At 42.4% G+C, this 21790-nt stretch overlaps 1 protein-coding gene across 4 annotated transcripts in view; it reads left to right on the forward strand.

Moving 5' to 3' along the window:
• The first annotated feature begins 3106 nt into the window (after positions 1–3106).
• The window catches only part of NRP1 (neuropilin 1), a 108607-nt gene continuing 89923 nt past the window's right edge, over positions 3107–21790 (forward strand). For 3 of the 4 annotated variants that reach the window (XM_071734844.1, XM_071734845.1, XM_071734846.1), the window contains exons 1-3: positions 3162–3300; positions 3510–3996; positions 7296–7470. In XM_071734844.1, the coding sequence (XP_071590945.1) occupies positions 3930–3996; positions 7296–7470 (242 nt within the window). In that variant the 5' untranslated portion in view covers positions 3162–3300; positions 3510–3929. Of the gene's footprint in view, positions 3301–3509; positions 3997–7295; positions 7471–21790 lie in introns of all 4 variants that reach the window. The other variant, XM_071734847.1, reaches the window with a different exon arrangement.

The raw sequence follows: 21790 nt of genomic DNA on the forward strand, positions 1-21790 counted from the left end.
ACATACATGGAAGAAGGCCGCACCTATATCTTGGAAACTAGAGAGAAAAAGATGGGTAGAAAAGCTAGATTAATGCTATTCACTTAATTATAAGAAAGGACATTAATATACTAGACTCTGTTACGTTTCCTAGGGTTTCAGAATTCAACAGCAAAAAAAAAAAAAACAGTTCGAAATTCAAAATGCCCGTGAAGTGCCAAGGAAGGGCAGAATTCCTCTTTCATGAGCCAAGTTAGTCACAAGAGTGGCCATTCCTGTTCAGCTGTCTTTGCAGCCTGGTGCACATCCCTCTTTGTGCAAGAGGAAGAAGCACTGAGATTTGAGGCACAAGCATGTTGAAATAAACCTTGGTGTATGAATTAGTGGTTAAAAGGTAGTCTAAGGTGATAATAGCAACTTTCATCATTAGTCTTACAATTTATCACATTGTACCATCTTCACTAATGTATATGTTCTGTCTGCATTTAAGTGTTCAATTTTTCTTTCAGAGAATGGAATTTATTTGAGACATACTAGCAACTAACACACTGTGCTTGCATCTGTGGCAAGTGACTCAATAATCTGATAGAAAAACAAATGGAAAAAACAACCATTGGTTGTTTGGTTGATTGGTTGTTTTGGAGAATTTTTACAGCTTAGAAGTGGGAATGAGTATTACCTCTCTGCAGATGCACAGAAACTGACTGATGGACAATGATAATGCCAAAGAAACAGAGCCATCATTATCATAAACTAAGTGTAATTTTTCATATATGTGCTCTCTTAGTATCTGCTTACTACTTTTCACTTACAGAATTAATCTTGGCTTTTGAGACTGAGTTTTCAGAACAAATATGTATGTATATACTTCCGTAATTCCCCAGTAAGCTACCATAAGCAGGTAATTTCTGTTTTCGAAAACAGGTATATTTTATTTTAAATCCTATATAGTGTCTCAGTCAATTGCAGACTGCAACGTGCTTCAGGACAGAACCAATTTATCTCAAGGACTGTCCAGCAGCATGAGAGTTTTAATAATCAGAAACCACTGTTAACTCTCCCCTTCCCCCTTGTTCTGGGAACTTCTCTAAAGGAAAAAAAATAAAGGGGGCTTAATGTGCTATCCATAAAATATACATCCAAATCAATCAAGGAAATGCATAAGCATTGCACATGATGATCCAAAGACTGCCTAAAGACGGGGAAATTAGTCTGAACCCAATAACTCAGTCTGACTAGTTCCAGCCTGCCTGGTTTCCAGCCTGCCTGCAGACACAAGCATGGGTTGAAGCAGGGGCAAGGACAGGGGCAGAGGCAGAAGCTAAGAAAGGAAAGAATGAAGTGTACAGATCATACTAGGATCCAACTGCACTTTAGTGCACAGTATTACAGAACTGCAGTTGCAGAAGAGAAGGGGAATAGCTGGCAAAAACTCAGAAAGTAGTGGTGAGAAAGAGTGTTCAGTGAGAAACAAGCAGACAGATTTCCTACAGACTTAATCTCCAGACTTCAGCTGACCTTAAAGTAGGGGCTTCAAAAGGGCAGCAAGGGAGAAAGAGAGTGGAAGGCTCAGACTCAAGGCTGGAGACAAAGGGATGGAGGAGGCTGATTCTGTGTATGATTTCTGAACACAGATGTAACACATTTGCAGTTAATCTGTGTGGCTGCAGACTTACAACTATGTTTGAAAATTATTTCAAACATAGTTACATCTTCAGAGTGGACAGGGATTTACTGCTGCGGCTGCATTTGGAACATGACCCTGCCCCCAGCAAAGACCAACTTTTTTCCCTCTGCATTCTTCAGAAACGGTCCTTGTGGAGTTGGTCCTGTAACAGGCCTTTTTTCTGATGAAGCATTAACAGAGTTTGCCTTGGGTGTGCACAACTAACAAATTGTTTTCAAACTGCTCTGGGACATGACAGTAGCTGACACCCACTGTTGGCAGCAGGTCATTTTCCTAGAGCAGACCCACTTTGGGGGACCATTTAACACCGTGTTTCAGCTTTCAGCCTTAGACCAATCCTCCTACTCCTGCCCCAGCTACTGGGTTGCCTCCAAGCAGAGGGAGCTCAAAGCACTTCACATACAAGAAGCACTCACGTTCATCTAAGTAATCACACCCCTCACGCAGGGACAGCCTGTAAGTCAGGGCAACGGAGCAAGGAAGGGAGGGGCCCCATAGCTGTTGAGCACCAGACCGTGCAGCCCAAGCCGCAGGATTCAGACCCCACTATGTCACTGCTTTGTGCCTGTCCCCTGGTGCCACTGGGGGTGGGGGGTTGGTCAGAGACAGACATACAGTCCACTGTGGAGATTTCATGCGGCATAGTCTCTGTGGGGAGCAGAACCAACCCCGGGAGGCTCTAGCAGATCCTTAGCCCCTCAAGAGGCTTCATGAGAGACGGGGGGGTGGGGTGGGGGGGTGCGAAGGGAGGGGAAGCAGCAACAGAAGCTGAGAGAAGTAGAAATGACAGCCAGACTGGGCAAGAGGGCCAGGAGGGAGAGGGTGCAGAAAGGTCCAACAAAGGTGCAGAAATGAAAAGCGGACAAGGGCGGTGGGTACAGGTGAGCCTGCCACCTGAGAGCCCCCTCACAGGGGGGTCCCCCATCTCAGCACACCACCAGCATGGCCAGCAGCCCTTATGATCACAGGGGATAGTGGTGTCCCACTGGGGAGAACGCGTGGAGTCCGAGGGACAAGTATAGGGGCGAGTGCTTGGCTGCACACTTCAACTAAACAAAAAGAGCGGGGTTGGAGGGGTGGAGGGTGGAAGAAGCGTGGAGGCAGCAGAGGGGGAGGCCCGGGAGGGAACAGGGCCGGGTGCCCGAGGGGCACCGCGCAGGGAGCCAGCCGGGAAGTGGGCAAGCGTGCGTTTGTCTCCGTGTGGGGCCGGGGCGGTGGGGCCGCGTAGGGCCGGGCTGCGCGGGGCGGGGGGCGCAGGCGGGTGCCACCGCCTGCATCGGCTCTACCTGCCGTGGGGAGGGAGGTCGCTTCTCGTCTCCCCCTCCGCGTCCCCCCGAGCCAGCCCCCGCCCCGGTTGAGTGTCAGGGCTGGGGCTTGCCGTGTTTGTTTGTTGGTTCTTCCGCGCTGCCAATGTCTTGGGGGGCTGAGGAGAAGGAGGAGGAGGAGGAGGAGGGCGGGGAGGGGGAGGGGACTGGGGCTTGGAAGACGGCGGCTTCTCGTCCTCTCTTATTGCCGCTGAGTTGCGCTCCTCTTCCTCAGGCTGCTAGCAGGAGCCGCCCGGGCGCTTCCCACTTCCCCGCCCGGCCGGGAGACCCTGCGGCAGCAGCGCTCCCGCTCGCCTCCCGCCGGGGCAGGTGAGTGCGGGGCGCCGGGCACCGTTGGGTATCACTGCCCCGGCCGGGCACCGACGGGCATCGGCGCCCCGGGGCTGCCAACCCCGCGGGAGCCGTGGCCGTGTCGCAGCGAGCGAGCGGGGCAGGCGGGGGGATACGCAGTTTGGCAAACTCCTGCTCCCGGCTGGTCCCCGCTCACGGCCGCTCTCTTCCTTGTCTCCTCTCCGCAGAGCACCCCCGCCCCGTCTCCCGGAGCTCGCCCCAGCAGAGCGCTCCCGAGGTTCCAGCAGACGCGAGGATTTTTGTCTGTCTTGTTTGTGTGTTTGTTGGTTTGTTTTCTGTTTTGTTTTGGTTTTTTTTTCCCCCCTCGTTTTCGTTTGGCTTTGTAGTCTCACTGGGAATGGCAGGGACAGCGGCGCCTGGAGAAGGAACAAGTGTGGGGAAAGGGAGAGGGAGCCGGAGCTAAATGACAGGATGAGAGCGACTTGAGGCACAGAAAGAAGCCAGCTTCCCTCTCTCTGCCCCCGGGACTGTCCTTGCGCACTGTGCTTTTCTCTCCTGACTCCATCTGGAGGATTTAAAACCTAGGAAGAGTTGTGCGTGGAGGGCATTTTTTTTTTCCCCTCCTTTTCCTGCTGTCGCAAGGGAAAATGGACTGGGGACTTCTTCTGCACTGTGCAGCCCTCACCTTCACCCTCTCCAGGGCTCTGCGAAGCGGTAAGTGTCACGGCGTACGTCGGGTCTCAACCTAGGCAGAGGCTGTGGGGCTGTCAGAGTGGAGGACAGACAGTGGGGCATGGTGGACGGTGGGACAGGGACCAGCCTGAGCCCAGTTGTAAGGAACTTTCTGCCCCCTCTGGAGGAGGAGGCGGTAGGGTCCTATCCCAAAGATCGCCCACCCTGGCATGGGCTTCCGACTTTACTTTCTGCTCTTTCAGGTTGCTGTATAAAGCAGGCTGCTCGTTTTCACTAGATCAGGACAGCCAATTATCCTAATAATGTTTCCTCCCATAGGCAATTAAACGAGACTTGTTTTCGATATCTGAAAGACAATTAACACTTTAAAGGGGAGGCTTTATCTCCCCACACTTCCCTTCCCCATTCCCCGTTTATATTTCCAAAGTGTAAAATTTCAGATTATCATACCTTTTACTAGCTCTGTGTGTGTACCTGCACACACAGGTAGTCTTCAAACAGAAAGCTCTCTAGACTACCTATTTTCCAAGTCTGCGGTTTACATGCAACTTGCACAGTGCCAAAAGAGAAACCGATTTCCTCTGTGAAGGTTCACAACTCCCTTCCAGGAGAGAAATCCCTTAACAAATGACTAATGTAGCTAGTGTAGTATCAGGTAGCCCTTGAAAACACAACTACTTAAAAGCAGCGTGCTCCTTCTTCCCTGAACAATGCCAGGGCACTGTGAATATTTCACTGCATGATGCATTTTTAAAGACTGCCTAATTGTGGGACTGCTTGACGTTTAGCCGTTGCACATGAAACAGCTCGTGTGAGCTTTCCTTCCCCAACAAACCCCGAGCAATTATTATTAACTAATTATCAAATATTTACTTTTGCCTGACTGGGTTTTCAATCAAAGTAATTAGAAAAAGAGAGCACCCTCCACTTATATATATATTGTTTTAATAAGGGACCGCAAGTGGAGCGTTGTGCAAGAGAGTATTAAGATCGCATTTTTCATGATGGAAGATAATCTCTTTCCTAGCATGTTTTGAGGAGGCTGCTTAATTTAATCAGGATGAGCTGCCTCTTCTTGCACTGACGCTCAGGAGTGAAGGTGCTAGAGGCTTGTGCCAAGCCTAGCTTGGTGATGCTCTGAGAAGTGTACTCTGCTCAACCCCCCAGCCCAGGTGAAAGGGATGGGCAGCCACTTCCCTAGCTCCTACATAAACCAGGACTGCCCCTTCTGAGGAGTGGGAGGAGGCCACCCTGCACTCCTGCTGATCATTTCTTGCCATTAAAAGAAGTAGGATGGGTTGCTGGGCAGAAGTCTATACCGTGAGTGGTTAATGTGGTGGACCTGCTGGAGTCAAAAAGGCCATTAACCTCTCCTGTAGCCTACCAGACCTACTAACACCACCTTCACCTATGTGCAGTACTAGTGTCTGCTAAATTAATTCATTAACCTTATTTAGAACTAATGGTCCAAAGTCATTAGAAACTGCTCTTCTTAATCAAGTGTGAGAGAGATTGCACAGAGCCAGGGAGTCTAGCAGACCGCATTATCTTATTACACTGTCACTTTCCCAGAAGTCGCAGATTAAGGAGCGCTGGTGGTAGTGAGTCCACCTCAGCGTCCTCTGAAGTGACTCTGTCAAGTGACTAGAAGGAGCACTGCTTTATTTCAGGCATTTAACAGATGCCAGGCTCTGCCATGTTGTTTGCAGGGCTGGAGTGGGCTTAATGAGACAGGATCACTTTCTGAGTGTGCTTATACAGTGAGGAAAAGGTGAAATTCCCTGAGAGCCCCAGACAGTGGATTAGCAAGATCACCAATGACAGCTTTTGAGCTTTGAGCTGCAATGTCTTTTGTTCTGGTCAGAGGAAAACAAGCTGCTTTGCAAAGCGGAAATAAATAATAAGATAGGCTTTCCCAACAACATTTTTAGCAATATCTGGGTTTTGACCATACAGCTGAGTACATAATATCCCCTTCCCTCCTAATTTATGGCAAATAATTTCTATAAAGAGTGCAGCTTTATGCATTTTTGATGTGCACGTCCTCATTCATTTCCATTTGACCTGCTTTTTCTGTAATAAAATCCTGTACTTTTATAAATTCATGCTGAGAGCAAGGAATGCCATTTTGCTTTCATAGAGAATGTATTAGATACAGCACTGCAGCCTGTATATACCGTTATTGGGATGTAGTGATATATAGCCTTGCTTTTTATGTGGACATTCTTCCTGTCTGTAGTTTACTGTCAAATTTTATTGCTCAAAATTAAACAATCAATGTGCAGAGAAAATTTTTACACCCTAAAGATCTATAGAAAGAAATCCACAGAAATAAAAAAGTGGCAACACAAACCTCCTCTGGATAGTGAAGTGACTGACTGTGTAGATTGGATTTCTTGTTCCTCTGTGATTTTTCCTATAAACCTTAAAATGCAACTCTGACAATGCTGGCCAGTGGAGCAAGATGCAGCATACCATATTTCACAGTCACACTTGTTGGTTCTGGAAACTTTTGCAACTATTTTGCTATTAGAAATAAATCTTTGTTGTTGTTGGAGGGAGGAAGGGATAGAGAGAAGAGGAAAGGATGTTGTTCTGCTCCATTACTTTGATGCAGTCTCCAAGCATGAACAAACTTCCTTGAAGGAATAAATACTGGATGATTTCTGCTTCACTAAAACCACTTTGTACTTTGCTATCCTGGGTCTGAAAAGTACAGATAGTTTCATCCTGCCTAGATTTATGGACTGATAAAATAAAGAGATGGTCTGCTGCAAATGAGCCTGAATCCACTGAGCCAAGCCCAGTCAGTGGTCAGTGACACAGACCAGGCTTCTCTCATAGCTGGGCAGGGGGTCAAATAGCATCCTTTTAGCTTTCCTTCCGGCTTTCCTTAAAACTTTGTACTTAAGAAGATTGTATATTTGGCAATAAGTGAGTCTTAGACACCCTTCTGAGTCAACATTAGTGCTGTTATGAGCATGCAAGGTTTTAATACTTTAAAGGGCACTGTTTACTCAGAGTGGGCAGTTCTTAAAAAAGGTACTGTTTATAAATGGAGTATCTTCTGCTACCTGCTGCTTGTCCAGATGCAGGAGCAAAGGATGGGCAAGGAGAGGCAGGCCCCTTTCCGTTGCAAAATAGTAACTGAGTTGTCCACGTTAAAGGCATAAGGATGCAGCAAAAGTTTACTTGAAGAAGGCTGCAGCACTTCCCCCCCAAGCGTTCCCGCGGCGATCGTATGGATCGCTGCTGCGGGCTGAACCCGGGTGCCTGCCGGGGGAAACTGAGGAGATCCCATCTCTTTGCTTCCCCTGCAGATAAGTGCGGCGACACGATCAAAATTTTAAACCCCGGGTACCTCACCTCTCCCGGCTACCCTCAGTCCTACCACCCCAGCCAAAAATGCGAGTGGCTGATCCAGGCTCCTGAACCTTACCAGAGGATCATGATCAACTTCAACCCCCACTTCGACCTGGAGGACCGCGACTGCAAGTAAGTGCTGCTGCCGCGCTACGGAGCGCCACGGCGCCACCTGCCGGCCCCTCGACGCCCCGCGGCCGCGGATCGGTCGCGGATCCCCCCCCGCCGGTTCCCGCCGATCCCCGCCTATGCCCCTCTGCGCTGCGCCCCGCGGGGCTCCGCGCCCTCACCCACCCCGCCGCCGCGCCCGGGGCCGGTCCCCGTCGCTGCCAAGGTTCCGATGCCGGTGCTTGCTGCGGCAAGAGGCAGGAAGCGCTGAGCTGAGCATTTTTCGGGGCGGGGGAGGGCGTGTCTGTGTGTGTTTTAAAAAGATCTTTGGGACTTCTTGACGTTTATCAAGTGTATTTGAGTTCTGACCACCTGACAGGACAGGCAAGTGGATGATGGTGATGCTGGCGTGTGGTGGGGATGTGATTAGGGTGAGGCATCATTGCGTGTTGGTTGGCCTGCTTGCTTTTTTGGAATACGTCTGTAGAGTTTAAAAAAAAATAAAATGGTTCCATTACATTTTGTGTCCCCATAGCTACAAACAGCCTATGGCAGAAACAGGCAATTTATAAGCTGCCAAATCCTCTTAATGTAATGTTATCCTGGCATTTATTCCCACCATTCCCATTCCATTAAGGGGCAATGGGCTGCAGGACTGATACTCTGTATTTTTCCCTTTCTCCCCTTACTGCTGATTTACATCCAGTAGCTCTTCCTTCCATTCTTCCTGTAATACAGCAGTGTCTTGGGCAGAGAAAGGGGATATCTGAGGATCCCTTTTCTCCCCTGTGCTGGCATTCCCTGTGATCACCTATTTCCAAGAGTGAGAAGGGAAGTCAGAGCCTCCCAGAAGCTGTTCTCCACTTTTTCCCAAGTCTGGAAACCACATAGCTTGCATGATGCAAGACCTGGTCAAATCATTCCCCTCCTCAGCGTGCCTCTAAATTCAGCCTGTTTGTTTCATGAAGAAAATATTTTAGTGATTCATTTTTTAAAAATTTCCTGAATATCGTGTGTTTTTTCCTGCCCTTCTGACAACTTCAAGAGACAGTCATTGTACATTAATGCTACCACTCAAGGTTTCCTCTGCATGTCAGAAAGATTAAACTCAATAGCCACTGGTGTTTGGCATTTCATGATTCAAGATCTAGGATTTTACAGGTCTTGGCCTCATAGAGTGGTGTTCAGTGTCATCAAGAGCAGTTGTAACAGAACATGAGTTTAAAGTGTTGGACTCAGAGAGGGAGAACAACTATACTAAGCATTCAATTTCTACCATGCAGGTCTTTGTTCCTATTATTTCATAAATTGATTACTTAGATCACAATTATTGTTTTTCCTTATAATTAAGTTTTTCCATAATGCAGCGTGGTGCTTCATTCCTTTTGTGTTGTTTTTTATAATCTCTTCTACATCAGCATTTCAGTACTGTAGTTGAGTGATAATGCAGGAGAACCCTGTGCTCATAAAACTAAACTGACTCTTCATTAAAATGAGTTTTTACTGTGGTGTTGGAGCTGCAGCTCATATTCACACCATATGTTCACATACTGACTTCTCATTCTTTAATTTTTAATTTGTTGTACTCAGGCAACAATTCACTTCCCTGTGTCTTCTCAATACAAGTTTTTATTTCATTCTGTGGGACAGTGCTAATGCTTTGAAATGTTTGACTCTCTTTGTCTCTTGGATAGAAATTAATAAATTAAATCAAGGATATTTCAGAGTCAAATCTTTTTTGTTCCTGTTAGAATATATGTTTTTCCAGTGCTGTAAAACCAACATGGTCTTTGACAGGAGTAGTGTGTTGTAGGCATACAATTATTTGAAGAACAAGTGATCTTTGTGCCATCATGTTGTGCTAAACAGTGCTAGACTGAGCTGAACTGGGTCCAGGGAAGGGATTTACTCCCTCCCTCACTCCCTTGCTCCCTTCTCAATATTCATTTTGTCCACTCTCCCTCCCTGCATTATTTATTTCTCTGAAAGGGGGTTCGGTGCAGTAATGAGATGGTAGTGGATGGAAGAAAGTCTCTAAACAGGGTTGTTTACATTGTCTTTGCAGCCTGCAATGGTTATGACTTTACCGTTATTTGGTCTATGTTGAAATGCTAATCTTCTAGGCTATGCTAAATTACTCAGCTGCTACTTCACTTACATTTAAAATTGCTCTTTTTAACTTGAGAGGAACTGTATTTGTGCCAAAAACTTCGGACCAGAATAATAGAAAATTATTTCAGCAACAGGAATTTGTCAACAGTCACTGTGGTTTGAAATTTCAGTGTCTGCTTACAAAATTCACATTCTTAGTACAAAATATTGAGTCCAATGGGTGATTAATGCAGTAAAACATATCATAATATTTTTCAGTTTTGCCGCTAAGTACATTTTGATTTCCTAATATACTTAGTTTATTTGCAACTCGGTCTGGTATGTAGAAATGTGCAATTTAGGTTACACTCTAGTTTATTGAAAGGTTTAGCACTGGAAATTAATAAGCACTTAAATATGAAATGCAGATAGAAAATGAGAGATAGGGGAATTCATGTCTGGGAACAAAAAATGCCCCATACAATTAGAGTAGACTAGAAGAGAAGATTAGCTTGCTGGCCTAGCTCCCAAACTCCTCTTTATAATGCTGTTCATTGCATCTTAGACCTTAGTTAACGTTGAAAACAACTTTGATAACAAGAACCCCTTGAGCCCAGGGAGGGAAACAATGTGACTTTGGAAAGGTTACTTTCTTGTTCTGTAATGCCAGAAATAAAATCAAGAGACCTTATCTAACTTTTTAAAATATTATTCTATATAGAGGGCTAGTTGTATTGAAATGTAAAACTGGTGAAAGGCTGATTCTCAGAGGAGAATCAAAAGCAGCAAATTTAAACATTAGCTGTACTGAAGCTGTTCCCAGTTATTTTCTTTGTATTTGTGTTTGGAATTAATTTTTTTAATATGCCCTTGATTTACCTCCTTATTATGCTATCCTTTAATGAATAAGTATTTCTCAAATGAATCTTAATAATATTCATATATGTATTATTTTCTGATGATCAGAACCCTTTAAGCTGTTTTAAATTTCAAGCAAACATGGTGAAAATTCCTGTTTCTCTGGAGGCATTCCAAAGGACTCAACTTTCACAGTTTTGAAGAATAAAGATACGCAAATAATTAAAAATATGTTCACACAAGCTAGGCTCATCTAATAAAAAATTTTCTAGCCAGAACTACTGCACCAGCGTAATAGGAATACTGGGTCTCGACGGGAAGTGTACAATCATGTTAACCACAGATTGTTATCAAGGACATACATAATGAAAAAATACACAGTCTCTTTTCAACTTTTAACTTTAAAGACTATTATGCCTCCTCTTCAGGAGGCCAAGAAACAGAAATTATGGTTGTGCTTTAAGAGAAAAGTATTTTCTGTTTGTCATTTTGTCTTTTCTCAAGCAAGACCCAGTAATAGCCATGAATTTTTGGAGTCAGGAACACGGTTAAAATGAACAGAAGACACAAAACATATGGCTACATATTAGTTAAAATGCTCCAGTGCTTGTTGCATGTGGTAGATGCTTTTCAGCACTTAGCTCAAGCTGTACAAGTCTCCTGTTGCTGAAGTATCCTACTGTGTAAATGTAGCCATCTTGAATCTAGTAAAACTTTATACCTCAATAATAAACAAGAATGTCACTGATACAGTACTTTGAATGTATGGAACTTTTCCGGTTTCCCAGCAATGCACACTATCAGCATGATAATTTATAATGGTTTGTGACAAATGTTGCTGAGCAAAGAGGTGTGTGGTTACATTCAGATCAGATGTCATTATCTAGGGAGCAATAAAAATTTCACAGACACTAGGTTAAAAACATTAAGAAAATGAATGTGAGGCTTCAGTAGAAAAGGGCTTAAGAAAGGTGGAGGGTTGGGTAGAGAAAGCCCAATAGTGGTTTCCTTACTGACAAATTATTGACTTTGTTGCCAGACTTGACTGTATTGTTTTACAAGGTTTTCATAGATATACCACACAGCACAATTGTTTTATTGGCCATCATTTATAGACGTAGAGAGTAAATATCATCCTTGCTTGACAATTATAGAGTGTTTACACAATGCTGTCAAATCACTTGGAATGGAAAAATTGCCCATTTTGGAAACATTCAAGTTGTAGAAGGGGAGATGTCATAGATAATTACTCTTTATATTGCATTTGCCAGGGATTAGTTGCACTGATGAGATTAGAGCTGTATAGAAATTGCAGTCAGTTACAGAATAGAGAGCAAAAAATACCTATGTTTGTTTATGTAGAAGAAAACAGCTCCTCCAGATTCTTGAGTAAGGAAGAAAGATTGGCTATCCAGACCTACAGAGTGAAACTGTAGCCCCATAGAACTCCTATAGACCTTAATGATGTCAGAAATTCATCCATCCATTTTCTTTCTAAATAATGTCAATGGATTTATGCTATAAATCTGTAGGTATAACAAACTGAGGCTGGTAAAATAAACAGGAGCAAGGCAATCCATGGCTCAGCCTTTCTTTCGTTTCTGCAAGGTTTAAGCTTTCATTTGATTTTTTCTAAATCCTGGTTCCTATTTTTCCATGCAGTGAGGTCTGCTTTGTGCAGCCTTTGTGCCACCTCTTTCTCATGTGCAGGAGCAGTTTGAGCCCTTTGGGTTCAGCCAGTGGCAGTAAGAGTGCACATGTCCTAGCTGCCCATCCAGAGAACTGCCTGTAAAAGACATTGCTGGGCTGCCTGTCCAGCCAGGGTCCTGTGAATGGCTGCACACACAATAGTTGCCTTCTGATGGCCCAGAGGTGCAGCTGGAGCCTGACTCCAGCCATCCTAGCTCTGAACTACTCCCACGAACTGCACCAAGGACATCTCAGACGTGACGGAGGGTCTGGGCACAGTGCAGCCCCCTTGTCATTGAGAGCAATGGGAATTTTGCCCTCTGCTTCCACAGAACTGTCTCCTGCCCATAGCTGATCGGGGAAGTCTGAAGAAGACTGAGCCTCTGAGCTTTCCAGCAGAAATATGGTCTGGCCCTGCTGCTCTGGGAATCAGCAACAGGCTTTGAGAGATTTGCCTCAGGGTGTGGTACCCAAGAGAGGTGGGAATGCCCACTCCACACCGCTGAGGGCTGGTGAAGGACCGGCCATGCTCCCTTATTTGCTCTGATTTTACTTAATTAAATAACCCAGCCCACACACCTTGACACAGCTATGAGCAGGATATGGGGCCAAGCCCTCTGGGAAGGCTGTATATAGGCTAAAGGGGCAGCTTCTCCACCCCTATGTCTCTCAAAAATCTGTCCCTCAAGAGCTGTTTAGTGTATCTGAGAGATTATTTAGGAGTGCTAAAGGGATGAAGTGGGCCATCCTTCATTCTGTCCCCAAACCAAGAAACAAGTATTTTTTGGCATAGTTAGGAGTGAGTCATTGCAGTGGATTCAGGGGACTTGCGATATCTTATGTTTCTGGATGCAGTTCGAGGACATTTCTCTACTTTATGTAAAGCACATGAAAAGTTGTCTCATGGGGAGTGTGCTGCAAGACTCCAGACAGCCCTGCTGGTGACCACTCTATATCACTGCTGGTGATACCCTCTAGAAAGATACACTAAGCCAGGTCTAGGAAAGGAGTCAGTCTAGAGCCTGCTCAGGATCAGGGAAGCAAAACACAGTAGACACAGAGCATGTTACCACACATACACACACAAAAATATTACATTTTCTTAACTTAAAGGTTCTGGATCATGAAAGTACATACAAGTACGTGCTCTTTGCTATTCAGTATTTGTGTACAAATGTCAAATGCAAGTGTCTAAAGATGATGCTGTTATTTTATTATGCTTTAGGGATTAAGAGTTGAAAGAAGTTGAAAATTATATTGTTTTTCTGATTACACAGTGTAATAAACTGATTCTTTCATTGTTTATCCAAGCAGTTAACTCCTGTGAAAGTCTCTATTGTCAAAATGTCTAACAATAGCTTTCTTTACAGTAGTGGTTTTTATATGAGTTTTCTCAGGAAAAGGTATTAGGGAAAACATGACCAAATTGCCTGGTCATAGCTATAGAGTCTGTACTGGCCTGCATTTAGGGCTGAGGTGTTGGATGCAGAGCTTGGTTTTGCACTCTATGTATGTGGGTGCTTTCCCTGGCACAGTAGTCTTGACCTGGGTGTCTATAGAGTAGGATATTAAAATTATAATAGCAATCAGATACAGGTGTTTCTTTAATCCAGGCAGTAAAGTGAACTCTGGGGAGGATTCTGTGTTGCCTGTGACACAGGCAGTGTCTGTGACAACCTTCAGACAGAAGAAAATCTGAGGGTCAAATATGGATTCCCATTAGCCTAATCCCTCATCTTTTCAGTGGACAGAGATAGACAAAGTCACAACAGAGGACTTAGTCCTTTCTAAATTGACACCCAGAGTTATTGGCATTAGCCTCTTGAAACACTCAATATGTTTTCTGTCCACCCTACCCTGCTCCACTCCCCTCCCCTCTCCCGTGCTAATGTAATTGAAATCAAAATGTGTATGTTGCTGAAAATTAGCTTCTTAATTATAGCTTATTGCAATCTATAACATTGGATCATAACTTGATAATTATGTTGTTGAGATTTTTATACAGCTGATGTAAAACCAAATTCAATTATTTTCTTTTGTAGCATTTCCAAAGAAAGAAATTATGTTTGAAAATTGGATATACATGCACTCTTAATTATACGTCTAGACTTCTGCATCACACAGAACTAGCTATGTAGGTATATATGTTACATGTACCTCTTCAATACTGTGTATACATACACACATTCATGCATATAGTATAGATTTCTTAGTTTATGTAGAAGTTCCTAAAGTAAATCTACTAATTAAAGCGCTAATGCCCATCTTAAGGCTGATAATGCAGTATAAAGAGAAAAAGAGACAGGATTAGTGTTCAGATCATGTTCCAAATGCCTCTTAATTGGGTGTTTGTAATCAATCCTGATTGCAAGAGGCAGTGGTTTGGCAGAATAAAGAATGAAAAGGGCTTAGTGCTACTATTTTCCTGTTAGTTGACTTGGCCGCAGTATTTAGGTCAGTATCCAGTGTCAAACAAGGTAATTCTGTCAGCCTTAGTGATCCTCATAAAACATATAAAAATCTTTCCTAATTTATGTTTTCAAGAAAAAAACTCTCCTAAGCTAGACAGTTGTTTTTATCCAGAATCTGAAAGTGTTTTCAAGTGAATCACAGAAAAGACTTTGTTCTCCTGGCCTCCATCCCACCACCGACTTCTGAAATCAGGTCTGAGTTCACTGTGGGTTTTTCATTGCATTGACCTTGGCACTTTTCTCACCAAGCCACAGTTTTCCATCACAAAACAACAGAGCTTGGTATAATGGTTATTTCTTTATCCCAAGTAACCAAACAATTTTTTAAACAGAGTGACAGATTTCCCTCTTGCACTGTGGGAAGCAAGCACCTGGCCATTTCCAAATAGAGTTTTAATGAACTTCCTGAAGGAGATTTGACAGAAGTTTAATAAGTTACCTGCCAATTTTTGGGGAGCATAGGTCATTTGCTTTTCTCTATGAGTTCACAAAAAATGTGAGAGTAACTTCCTTCCCAAGCACTAAACTTCCATGGAGGAAATTGATTTTCATGGGCAATAGTAAAGGTTTTTAAAAACGTAACCTCAAAAAATTACTTCTGATTGTTTCTCACACATAAGGCGCTATGAAGCTTTGTGATCCACAAAGCTGGTTGTGAATTGTGTGAGTTATATCATAATTCATTTAAACAGAAAAGGACTGTACATATTTAGACTCATCTTGCATGTTAATAGCATTACAAGTATTTTACGTAATGCTATAAAATGAAGAATTTAGATGGCTCAAAAGGACCATTGAGAAAATATCTCCATATGTGGAAAGGAGACCCATTTGACATGGTGATTTCTTCCAGAAGCAACTGTACACATCCCAGAAGCACAGTAACCAGCTGTTGTACAGGAGAAATTGGGAGGTTATCTGCTGCCTTCCACACTAATGTGAAGCTGCAGAGGCCACATGCCCTGTGCCTCCCCAGAATACAGATGGACCAAGCCTCACACTGAATGAGAGCCTGGGTTAATCCCTTCCTTACACTCACAGCATGTTGGGCTCCATTACAATTTGCACTGTGGGCTGCTCTCTCTGTGCCCCCATATGAACACAGAGTCCATCAGAGCTGTGGAGTGGGAGGGAGGTTGGAGCACCCCACTGCAGGGAGAGCATGCACTGCCCTCACATCTTAGCCCTGTACTGGGGCTGTGCCACGCTGCTTTTCATGACAGAAAAGAATATTGTGATAGTTTGTTGGTTTTTTTTTTACAACACTCCTTAAACTGCAAGTTGGTAACCTAGAGAAAAATAGAGACAGATATTCACACCCATATGATTATTTTGCCTTGAGCTTCAAGGAGTGCTCTCTTACAGCCAAAATTTTTCTCATCATATTCACATACACAGTCCCTCTGAAGTCAATTAAAACAGCAGACTCACTTCTGATAATAGCTAGAACATACATTTATGGCACCACAGAAATTAATAGTTCCTTTTTTGTATCAATGGAATTCTGATGCTTGCAAAGTAGTTTACAGTACAGTAGAAAATTCAGCTTTATTCTTTTTTGTCCACTTAATTCATAAATCACTGTAAATAAGTTATCATTTCTTCTCCAGAATCTTAGTTCGTAGTAGTGAAGATGTGTGACAAGTTGCTAAGTGCAGGGCTAAGAACCAAAGTTTGCATTGTTGTAGGATCTTGTGCCAATTTGTCATTAAGCCAGACAACTTTCTAACGACTTTCCTCTGATGTATTCATCTGTAACAAGGGAAGCAGATCAGCAATTTAGAAAAGGTTTAGCTTGAACACCATGCAGAAATAAGCTACGCTGCCTATTTCCATAGCAATCACTCCACTTTGCCAGATGCAAAATGAGTGGCTTACATCCTTCATGCTAAAAACCCTTCTTAGAAGAAATCCTAGGCTGTCGCTCCTGTTGAGTAGCTTTAGTTAAGTCTGGAAAAATATGCAAAGGTAGCTCTAAAATAAAATCTCTTTTTTTCTTTTTGTGTTTAATGGCCATCTTCATACTCTGTTTTGGAGACAGAAGCATAATATGTATTAACATATCAGGCATATGTTCTGGTTGCTGAGTGGTTTTCTGCATTCCCACAAAAGCCCTTAGACTTTGTGTCACAATTTTATAAACCTTATCTATTTGTATATTCGTACCTGGGCTAAAATCCAAAGGTTCTTTACATGCAATTACAACAGACAGTTTAGGTTCATTTGCTTGTATTTTAGCTGGGAAGCAGTTAAAGCAGGTGCACATTTTCAGTACTCCATATAATCCTATGTTCTAATTCATTTCAAAAGTTTTCTGTTGTGTTTCAATAGCACATAGACTATCTAATGTAGGGATATAAAATAGATACAGGACTACATTGAGCTGTGAAGCAAGTGAAGACAGTTCCACTGATGCCAACAGTGCTGCACTTGCTAATAGCTCGAACACAAAATACCATAAGTATATTGTATTATGTTCCAGACTGGTTTCCATTTTCATTTATCCTCCACAGCTATACTAGATGATGGCTTTCCAATAGTATAATAGTCTTCTTTATCTCATTTCTCTGACATCATTTGCAAGTTCCTTATTACTCTTGAACAGTGTAGCTAATAGTGCTCAAATTGCTTCTCATTCTTCCCATCATAGCATGTCATTATTCAAGAAACCAGTGCTCTTCAGCCATTCCCATAAAAATAGCTGTCCCCCAAACTAAACTTAAAACTTGCTTGCAGAAGCCAGTCTCACATTTCCCAAATAATTAGGGTCTTTCTACTGGCTATTATATTTTTCCCTGTACATTTTTACACTTTTTAATTAACAGTGCCCTTGTACTGCTTGAGAATCTTTGTCTTCTAAATCTAGTCTTCATATGATTTAATGCTTTCAATTAAGGTTTTGTTTGTGCATAGATAAAGCAATTTGGCACGCAGTGGAGGACACATGTATTCTCATATAAAGATGTCTTATGTCAGTACTTCTGCAGAAATAAACCTTGCTAGTGTCATCAGTTCGTAGCTGGGACTGCCCTGCTTTATCTATAATGGTGTCTGAAGTAAAGAAATGTAGCCATATAAAAGAGCTAAAGTGGCTGTAAAAACAATGTATAGACCTAATTCTGTATTAAATAACTAGTCACAAATGCTAGTAGAGCTTTTGGGATACTGTATTAGCTGTATTTGTTAGCAAAAATTAATGAGATTGCCCTACTGATTGCAAGCTGCAAATTGCAATATATGTGTGTATACGTATCGGGGGACTTAATGCCACATCCATTTTTTTTCCAACTTTTACTCTTTGAACAAAAGCTTAGGCAAACTGTCTAAGGTAAGCAGTTCCTCTGCCTGCTGTAACTTACAGTTTCCAGGAAGTTTGGGATTTGTTGGTTTCTTTTTTTTTTTTAACTTGTCAACTAGGCAGCTAGATAAATTACTGTGGTGTGACCTTCAAGAACCTTGCTTACTCCATGAAAATTGTCCATATGCACACTCTCACCCCATGGTATTCCACATGATGAGCAAGGTGGTTTATCCCTTTTCCTAGTTATTTCTTCCCCCACCCCCAATGTTACAAAGTGAAAACATGCTAATAGGTGTAACTGCATCTAATCTGATGCTCTGAAATCAAACTGAGTGCCCTGAAAATAAACATCTGATCATCAGGTCACTTTTGCATGTCCCTGTATGCTCAGCATAGAAAGGAAAATACATCCTTCCTTGTCACATCCCAGCGTCAGTCATCTGAAAGATATTAGATCATTTTGATTTAAATATGTAAAGAAAGGAAGCTGGTTTTCATGGGCAATATTCCTAATTTGTCCAAAAATCATTCTACTGAAGTTAGTGGAGACCACTGATTTATATCAGCTGACTGAGGTGCTGACTCTACATTTCTGCAGTTCCCAAGAAATCCTCAGAAGAAAGGTCAGTATTGTAGCTGAAATGGCATTAACTCGGAGTGAAGCCAGTTAAAGTTTTGCCATTCAGCAAGATCAGACTTCAATACTCTTGCAGAATGAGTATTAGATTCTCAAAAGTAGGTGGAATAGAGACCAAAGTCCTTCTGTCACATGTATAAACCCTTCCACTAGCAGCTTTAAAGAAGTGCATAGGATTAAGTGCTAGGGCACTATGGCTGTTTGCAGTGCCAACACTCTCATACTGCTTGATCTTGGGCCAGTCAATCATCATCTCTGTGCCTCAGTTTCCTTAGAGAGGATAAAATTTCTCTGGTTTGCAAATATCTGAGTATACTCTTCGTACTGTTAGTGAAGTCCTTAGGGAATTCTGGGTGGAAATGTAGTATAGTATAATAGTTATTTGCCATTGTTCTGTGTTTGTTCATCTTCTAGCTGCTAATTTTTTTTTAACAATATGCTGCTGTGTAAAAATGCATATGGCAGTCTTTTGACTTTCGGAGAGAAGTGTTATCCAAACAAAAATAAAGAATAGGACTCATGTTCACAAGAGACACATTATCCATGATGAGAAGAATCTATAACAGACACAGCACTAACTCAAAACTGAGCCCCAAACAGCATCCAAATGCAAGCAATTTCCAATGTGTGCACATTGCCAGGACAAAACCAGGCCATTCTGCAAATGCAGCATCCCCTGAGGAGTTGTGAACCGAGCAGCAGCAATGCTAATGGCTGTCTTCTCATGTGCAGTGAGGGAAAGCAGCACTTTAGAGCCGCCTTGGGCAGCTGTTAAGTTATTCATTCCTAACTTACTTCTATAAATCTGTTACTGGGTGGAAGCAGATGACACAAAGATTTTGGACCTGCTCTGTCTGCTGTCGGGGGAGCATTCCCCATCCTTGTATGTAGGGTGAAATTCTGGCTTCCTTCAAGTCAATGGCATAATATCTCCCAAATCTCACTTGGACTGAAAAAACCCCAACAACATTATTTTAGGCTCCAGGAAAACTTTTCTTGAAGAGTACTTTTCTGGTACCAGTGTATCTCAGAATTTTTCTTAGTTTGGACCTTACTTTCCTTCCAGTGTACACAGTGCATGTAAGGGAGGAAAGAGCCCATCTGTTTTTAAATGCATTTGTACTACTAGAACAATGACCAAAAAAAATCATAAAATAAAATAAAAATTTTAAATTCTATTGTTAGAGTACACATAATGCATGATGTGCAGTGCTAGGTCATCTACCTAATTTCTTGACCTCCTTTAAGACCATTTCAGCATGTTTTGTGGATTGCTTATTCCACCTGGTGCTTTGTCTTCCCTATCTCCTCTCCATAGGTGATGTGAAAGCTCACACTCTTCTGAGTAAAACACAATAGTTTTTGTTCTCAATAATGTTCACTCCAAGATTTGGACATCATAAGTCATGCCTCTAAAGATTGTGAAACTTCTGAAAATCTTTCATCTCAAAAAGTACTTTTGGTTTCTTTTTCAGTTTTCACCTAGCACATTTTGGGGGATTTCCTCTGTGATAGTTATAGCCAGAAAATTCCTCCACTGCAAATGAGAAATTTGGCAATACCATGGTATCATCAGCTGATACTTTAAAATTTGTGACCAGGTTCCTTATACTCATGATAAAAACTGTGAGAGCTGGTAATGATGGATTCTTGCTAAAGTCCCAACTTCCTGGTGCTGTTTCTTTAGTCAGTCACAGTCTCAGACCGTACACAGTAATGCCATCTTTTTGGGCTTAAAAATATTTCAGAACTCCCACTCAAGTGATAGACTTCCAGAAGGAAAAGAGAACTAAAAAATAATTTATATTAATTTGACTGCTTGACTGTTTCTTTCCCCCCTACTGCTTGATCAAAACTTTCAGAAATCAAATTTTATTCCAGAAAAACAAACAGGCAAAAAATCCCACCCACAGCAACAACAATGAAACCCCTCTGAATTTACCACCTTTTTCTCTTACTTCACACAAAATAGTATTGAGAGTCCTGTTGTCATGGAGGCTAAATGTTTTCTTGGCTTCAACGACAACTTACACCAATGAGAAAAAAAAAATAATTGAAAGCTATTAAACACAAGGACATGACTTTTGCCTGATCTGCAAATTGCTGGCATATTTGGGATGAAGATCACCCTGGCTGCTGCAAGATCCTTACACTGTCCCACTGATATCTCCTGGCAGGCATGTTGGAGATAAATGAGGTGGACTGACACCAAAAATCTTTTCTTATGCTGTATTCTTTTAGGTGTTGTGCAGGCTTATGTTTTCAGGGAACTACATGAAAATACTGTGCAAAATAGCTATCACTGGCATGAAGGGTCCCATCCTCGTCCTACCTATATCATATTTATGTCTGCATGTTTGTAGTGAAATCAGTGAAGTTGTGACTGACACTTTGTATTTCTTTTACTGTTTGGATCTCTCCCTGCTGCAGTTAAGGAAACTGCAGTGGGCCTAATCTGATGTGCACAAGCTGAGAAGTGGCCGTATAGCTCTAAACTCAGGGGCTATTCTGAGGGCAAAATTAATTTTCAAACTTTTTTTATAAACTCAAGGAAATCTTAATGTCTTTTTTCTTTTAGTACTTTAAAATAATAATCCCAAACTGACCTGGGAGTTATTACTCAGTGAGCGCTGGCCCCTTAGAAGGTTTCAACTTGTCAAGTTTAGCCATTTTTGAACGCATAGAGGAAGTCATTAAGGCACATCAGGCTGCTGATTGCTATTAAACTCTGCAGAGAGTTCTGTGTAAAAATCAATGCCATAACAGGGCTACAAGAATCTAAGAGGCAGGAAAAGCATTTCTTTACCCTCTGGTAACTCAAAAAATGGATTACTAGATTTTGTGAAACCTGAAAAAAATATCATCTATGAGCTTGGGGCCAAATGTAAACCTCTGTGACAAAATAATACAGCTCAGAAAGCTCTGAGCTTTGTGGAAATGGGATTATAATAGAACTGTCATTGCTGTAACCTCAACTGTATGTTTCTGTGCAGGAAAAATCTCAGACATCTGCACATACACACATGCACATGCTTATTTATTGCATCCCAAGGAGCACCTTTTTTGCTGTGTTGTTACTAAGGGACTTAGAAAATGCATTTTTAGTAAAGTATGATCTTATACAGCTTTTGCCAGAAAAGTACTACTACAATTTTCCAGAGTAGTTCAGTCCCAGCATCAGCAAAAGTATTACTAGAATGTCTGGTGGGTTTTTCTTGTATGGGAACTGCACTGGAAAATGCAGCTCAGTTTGCTACTAGTTGAAGAACTTTGTATAAAAGACAATTTTCATGGGTA

The sequence above is a fragment of the Heliangelus exortis genome, chromosome 2, assembly GCF_036169615.1.
Source record: "Heliangelus exortis chromosome 2, bHelExo1.hap1, whole genome shotgun sequence".
In the NCBI taxonomy this organism is placed as follows: domain Eukaryota; kingdom Metazoa; phylum Chordata; class Aves; order Apodiformes; family Trochilidae; genus Heliangelus; species Heliangelus exortis.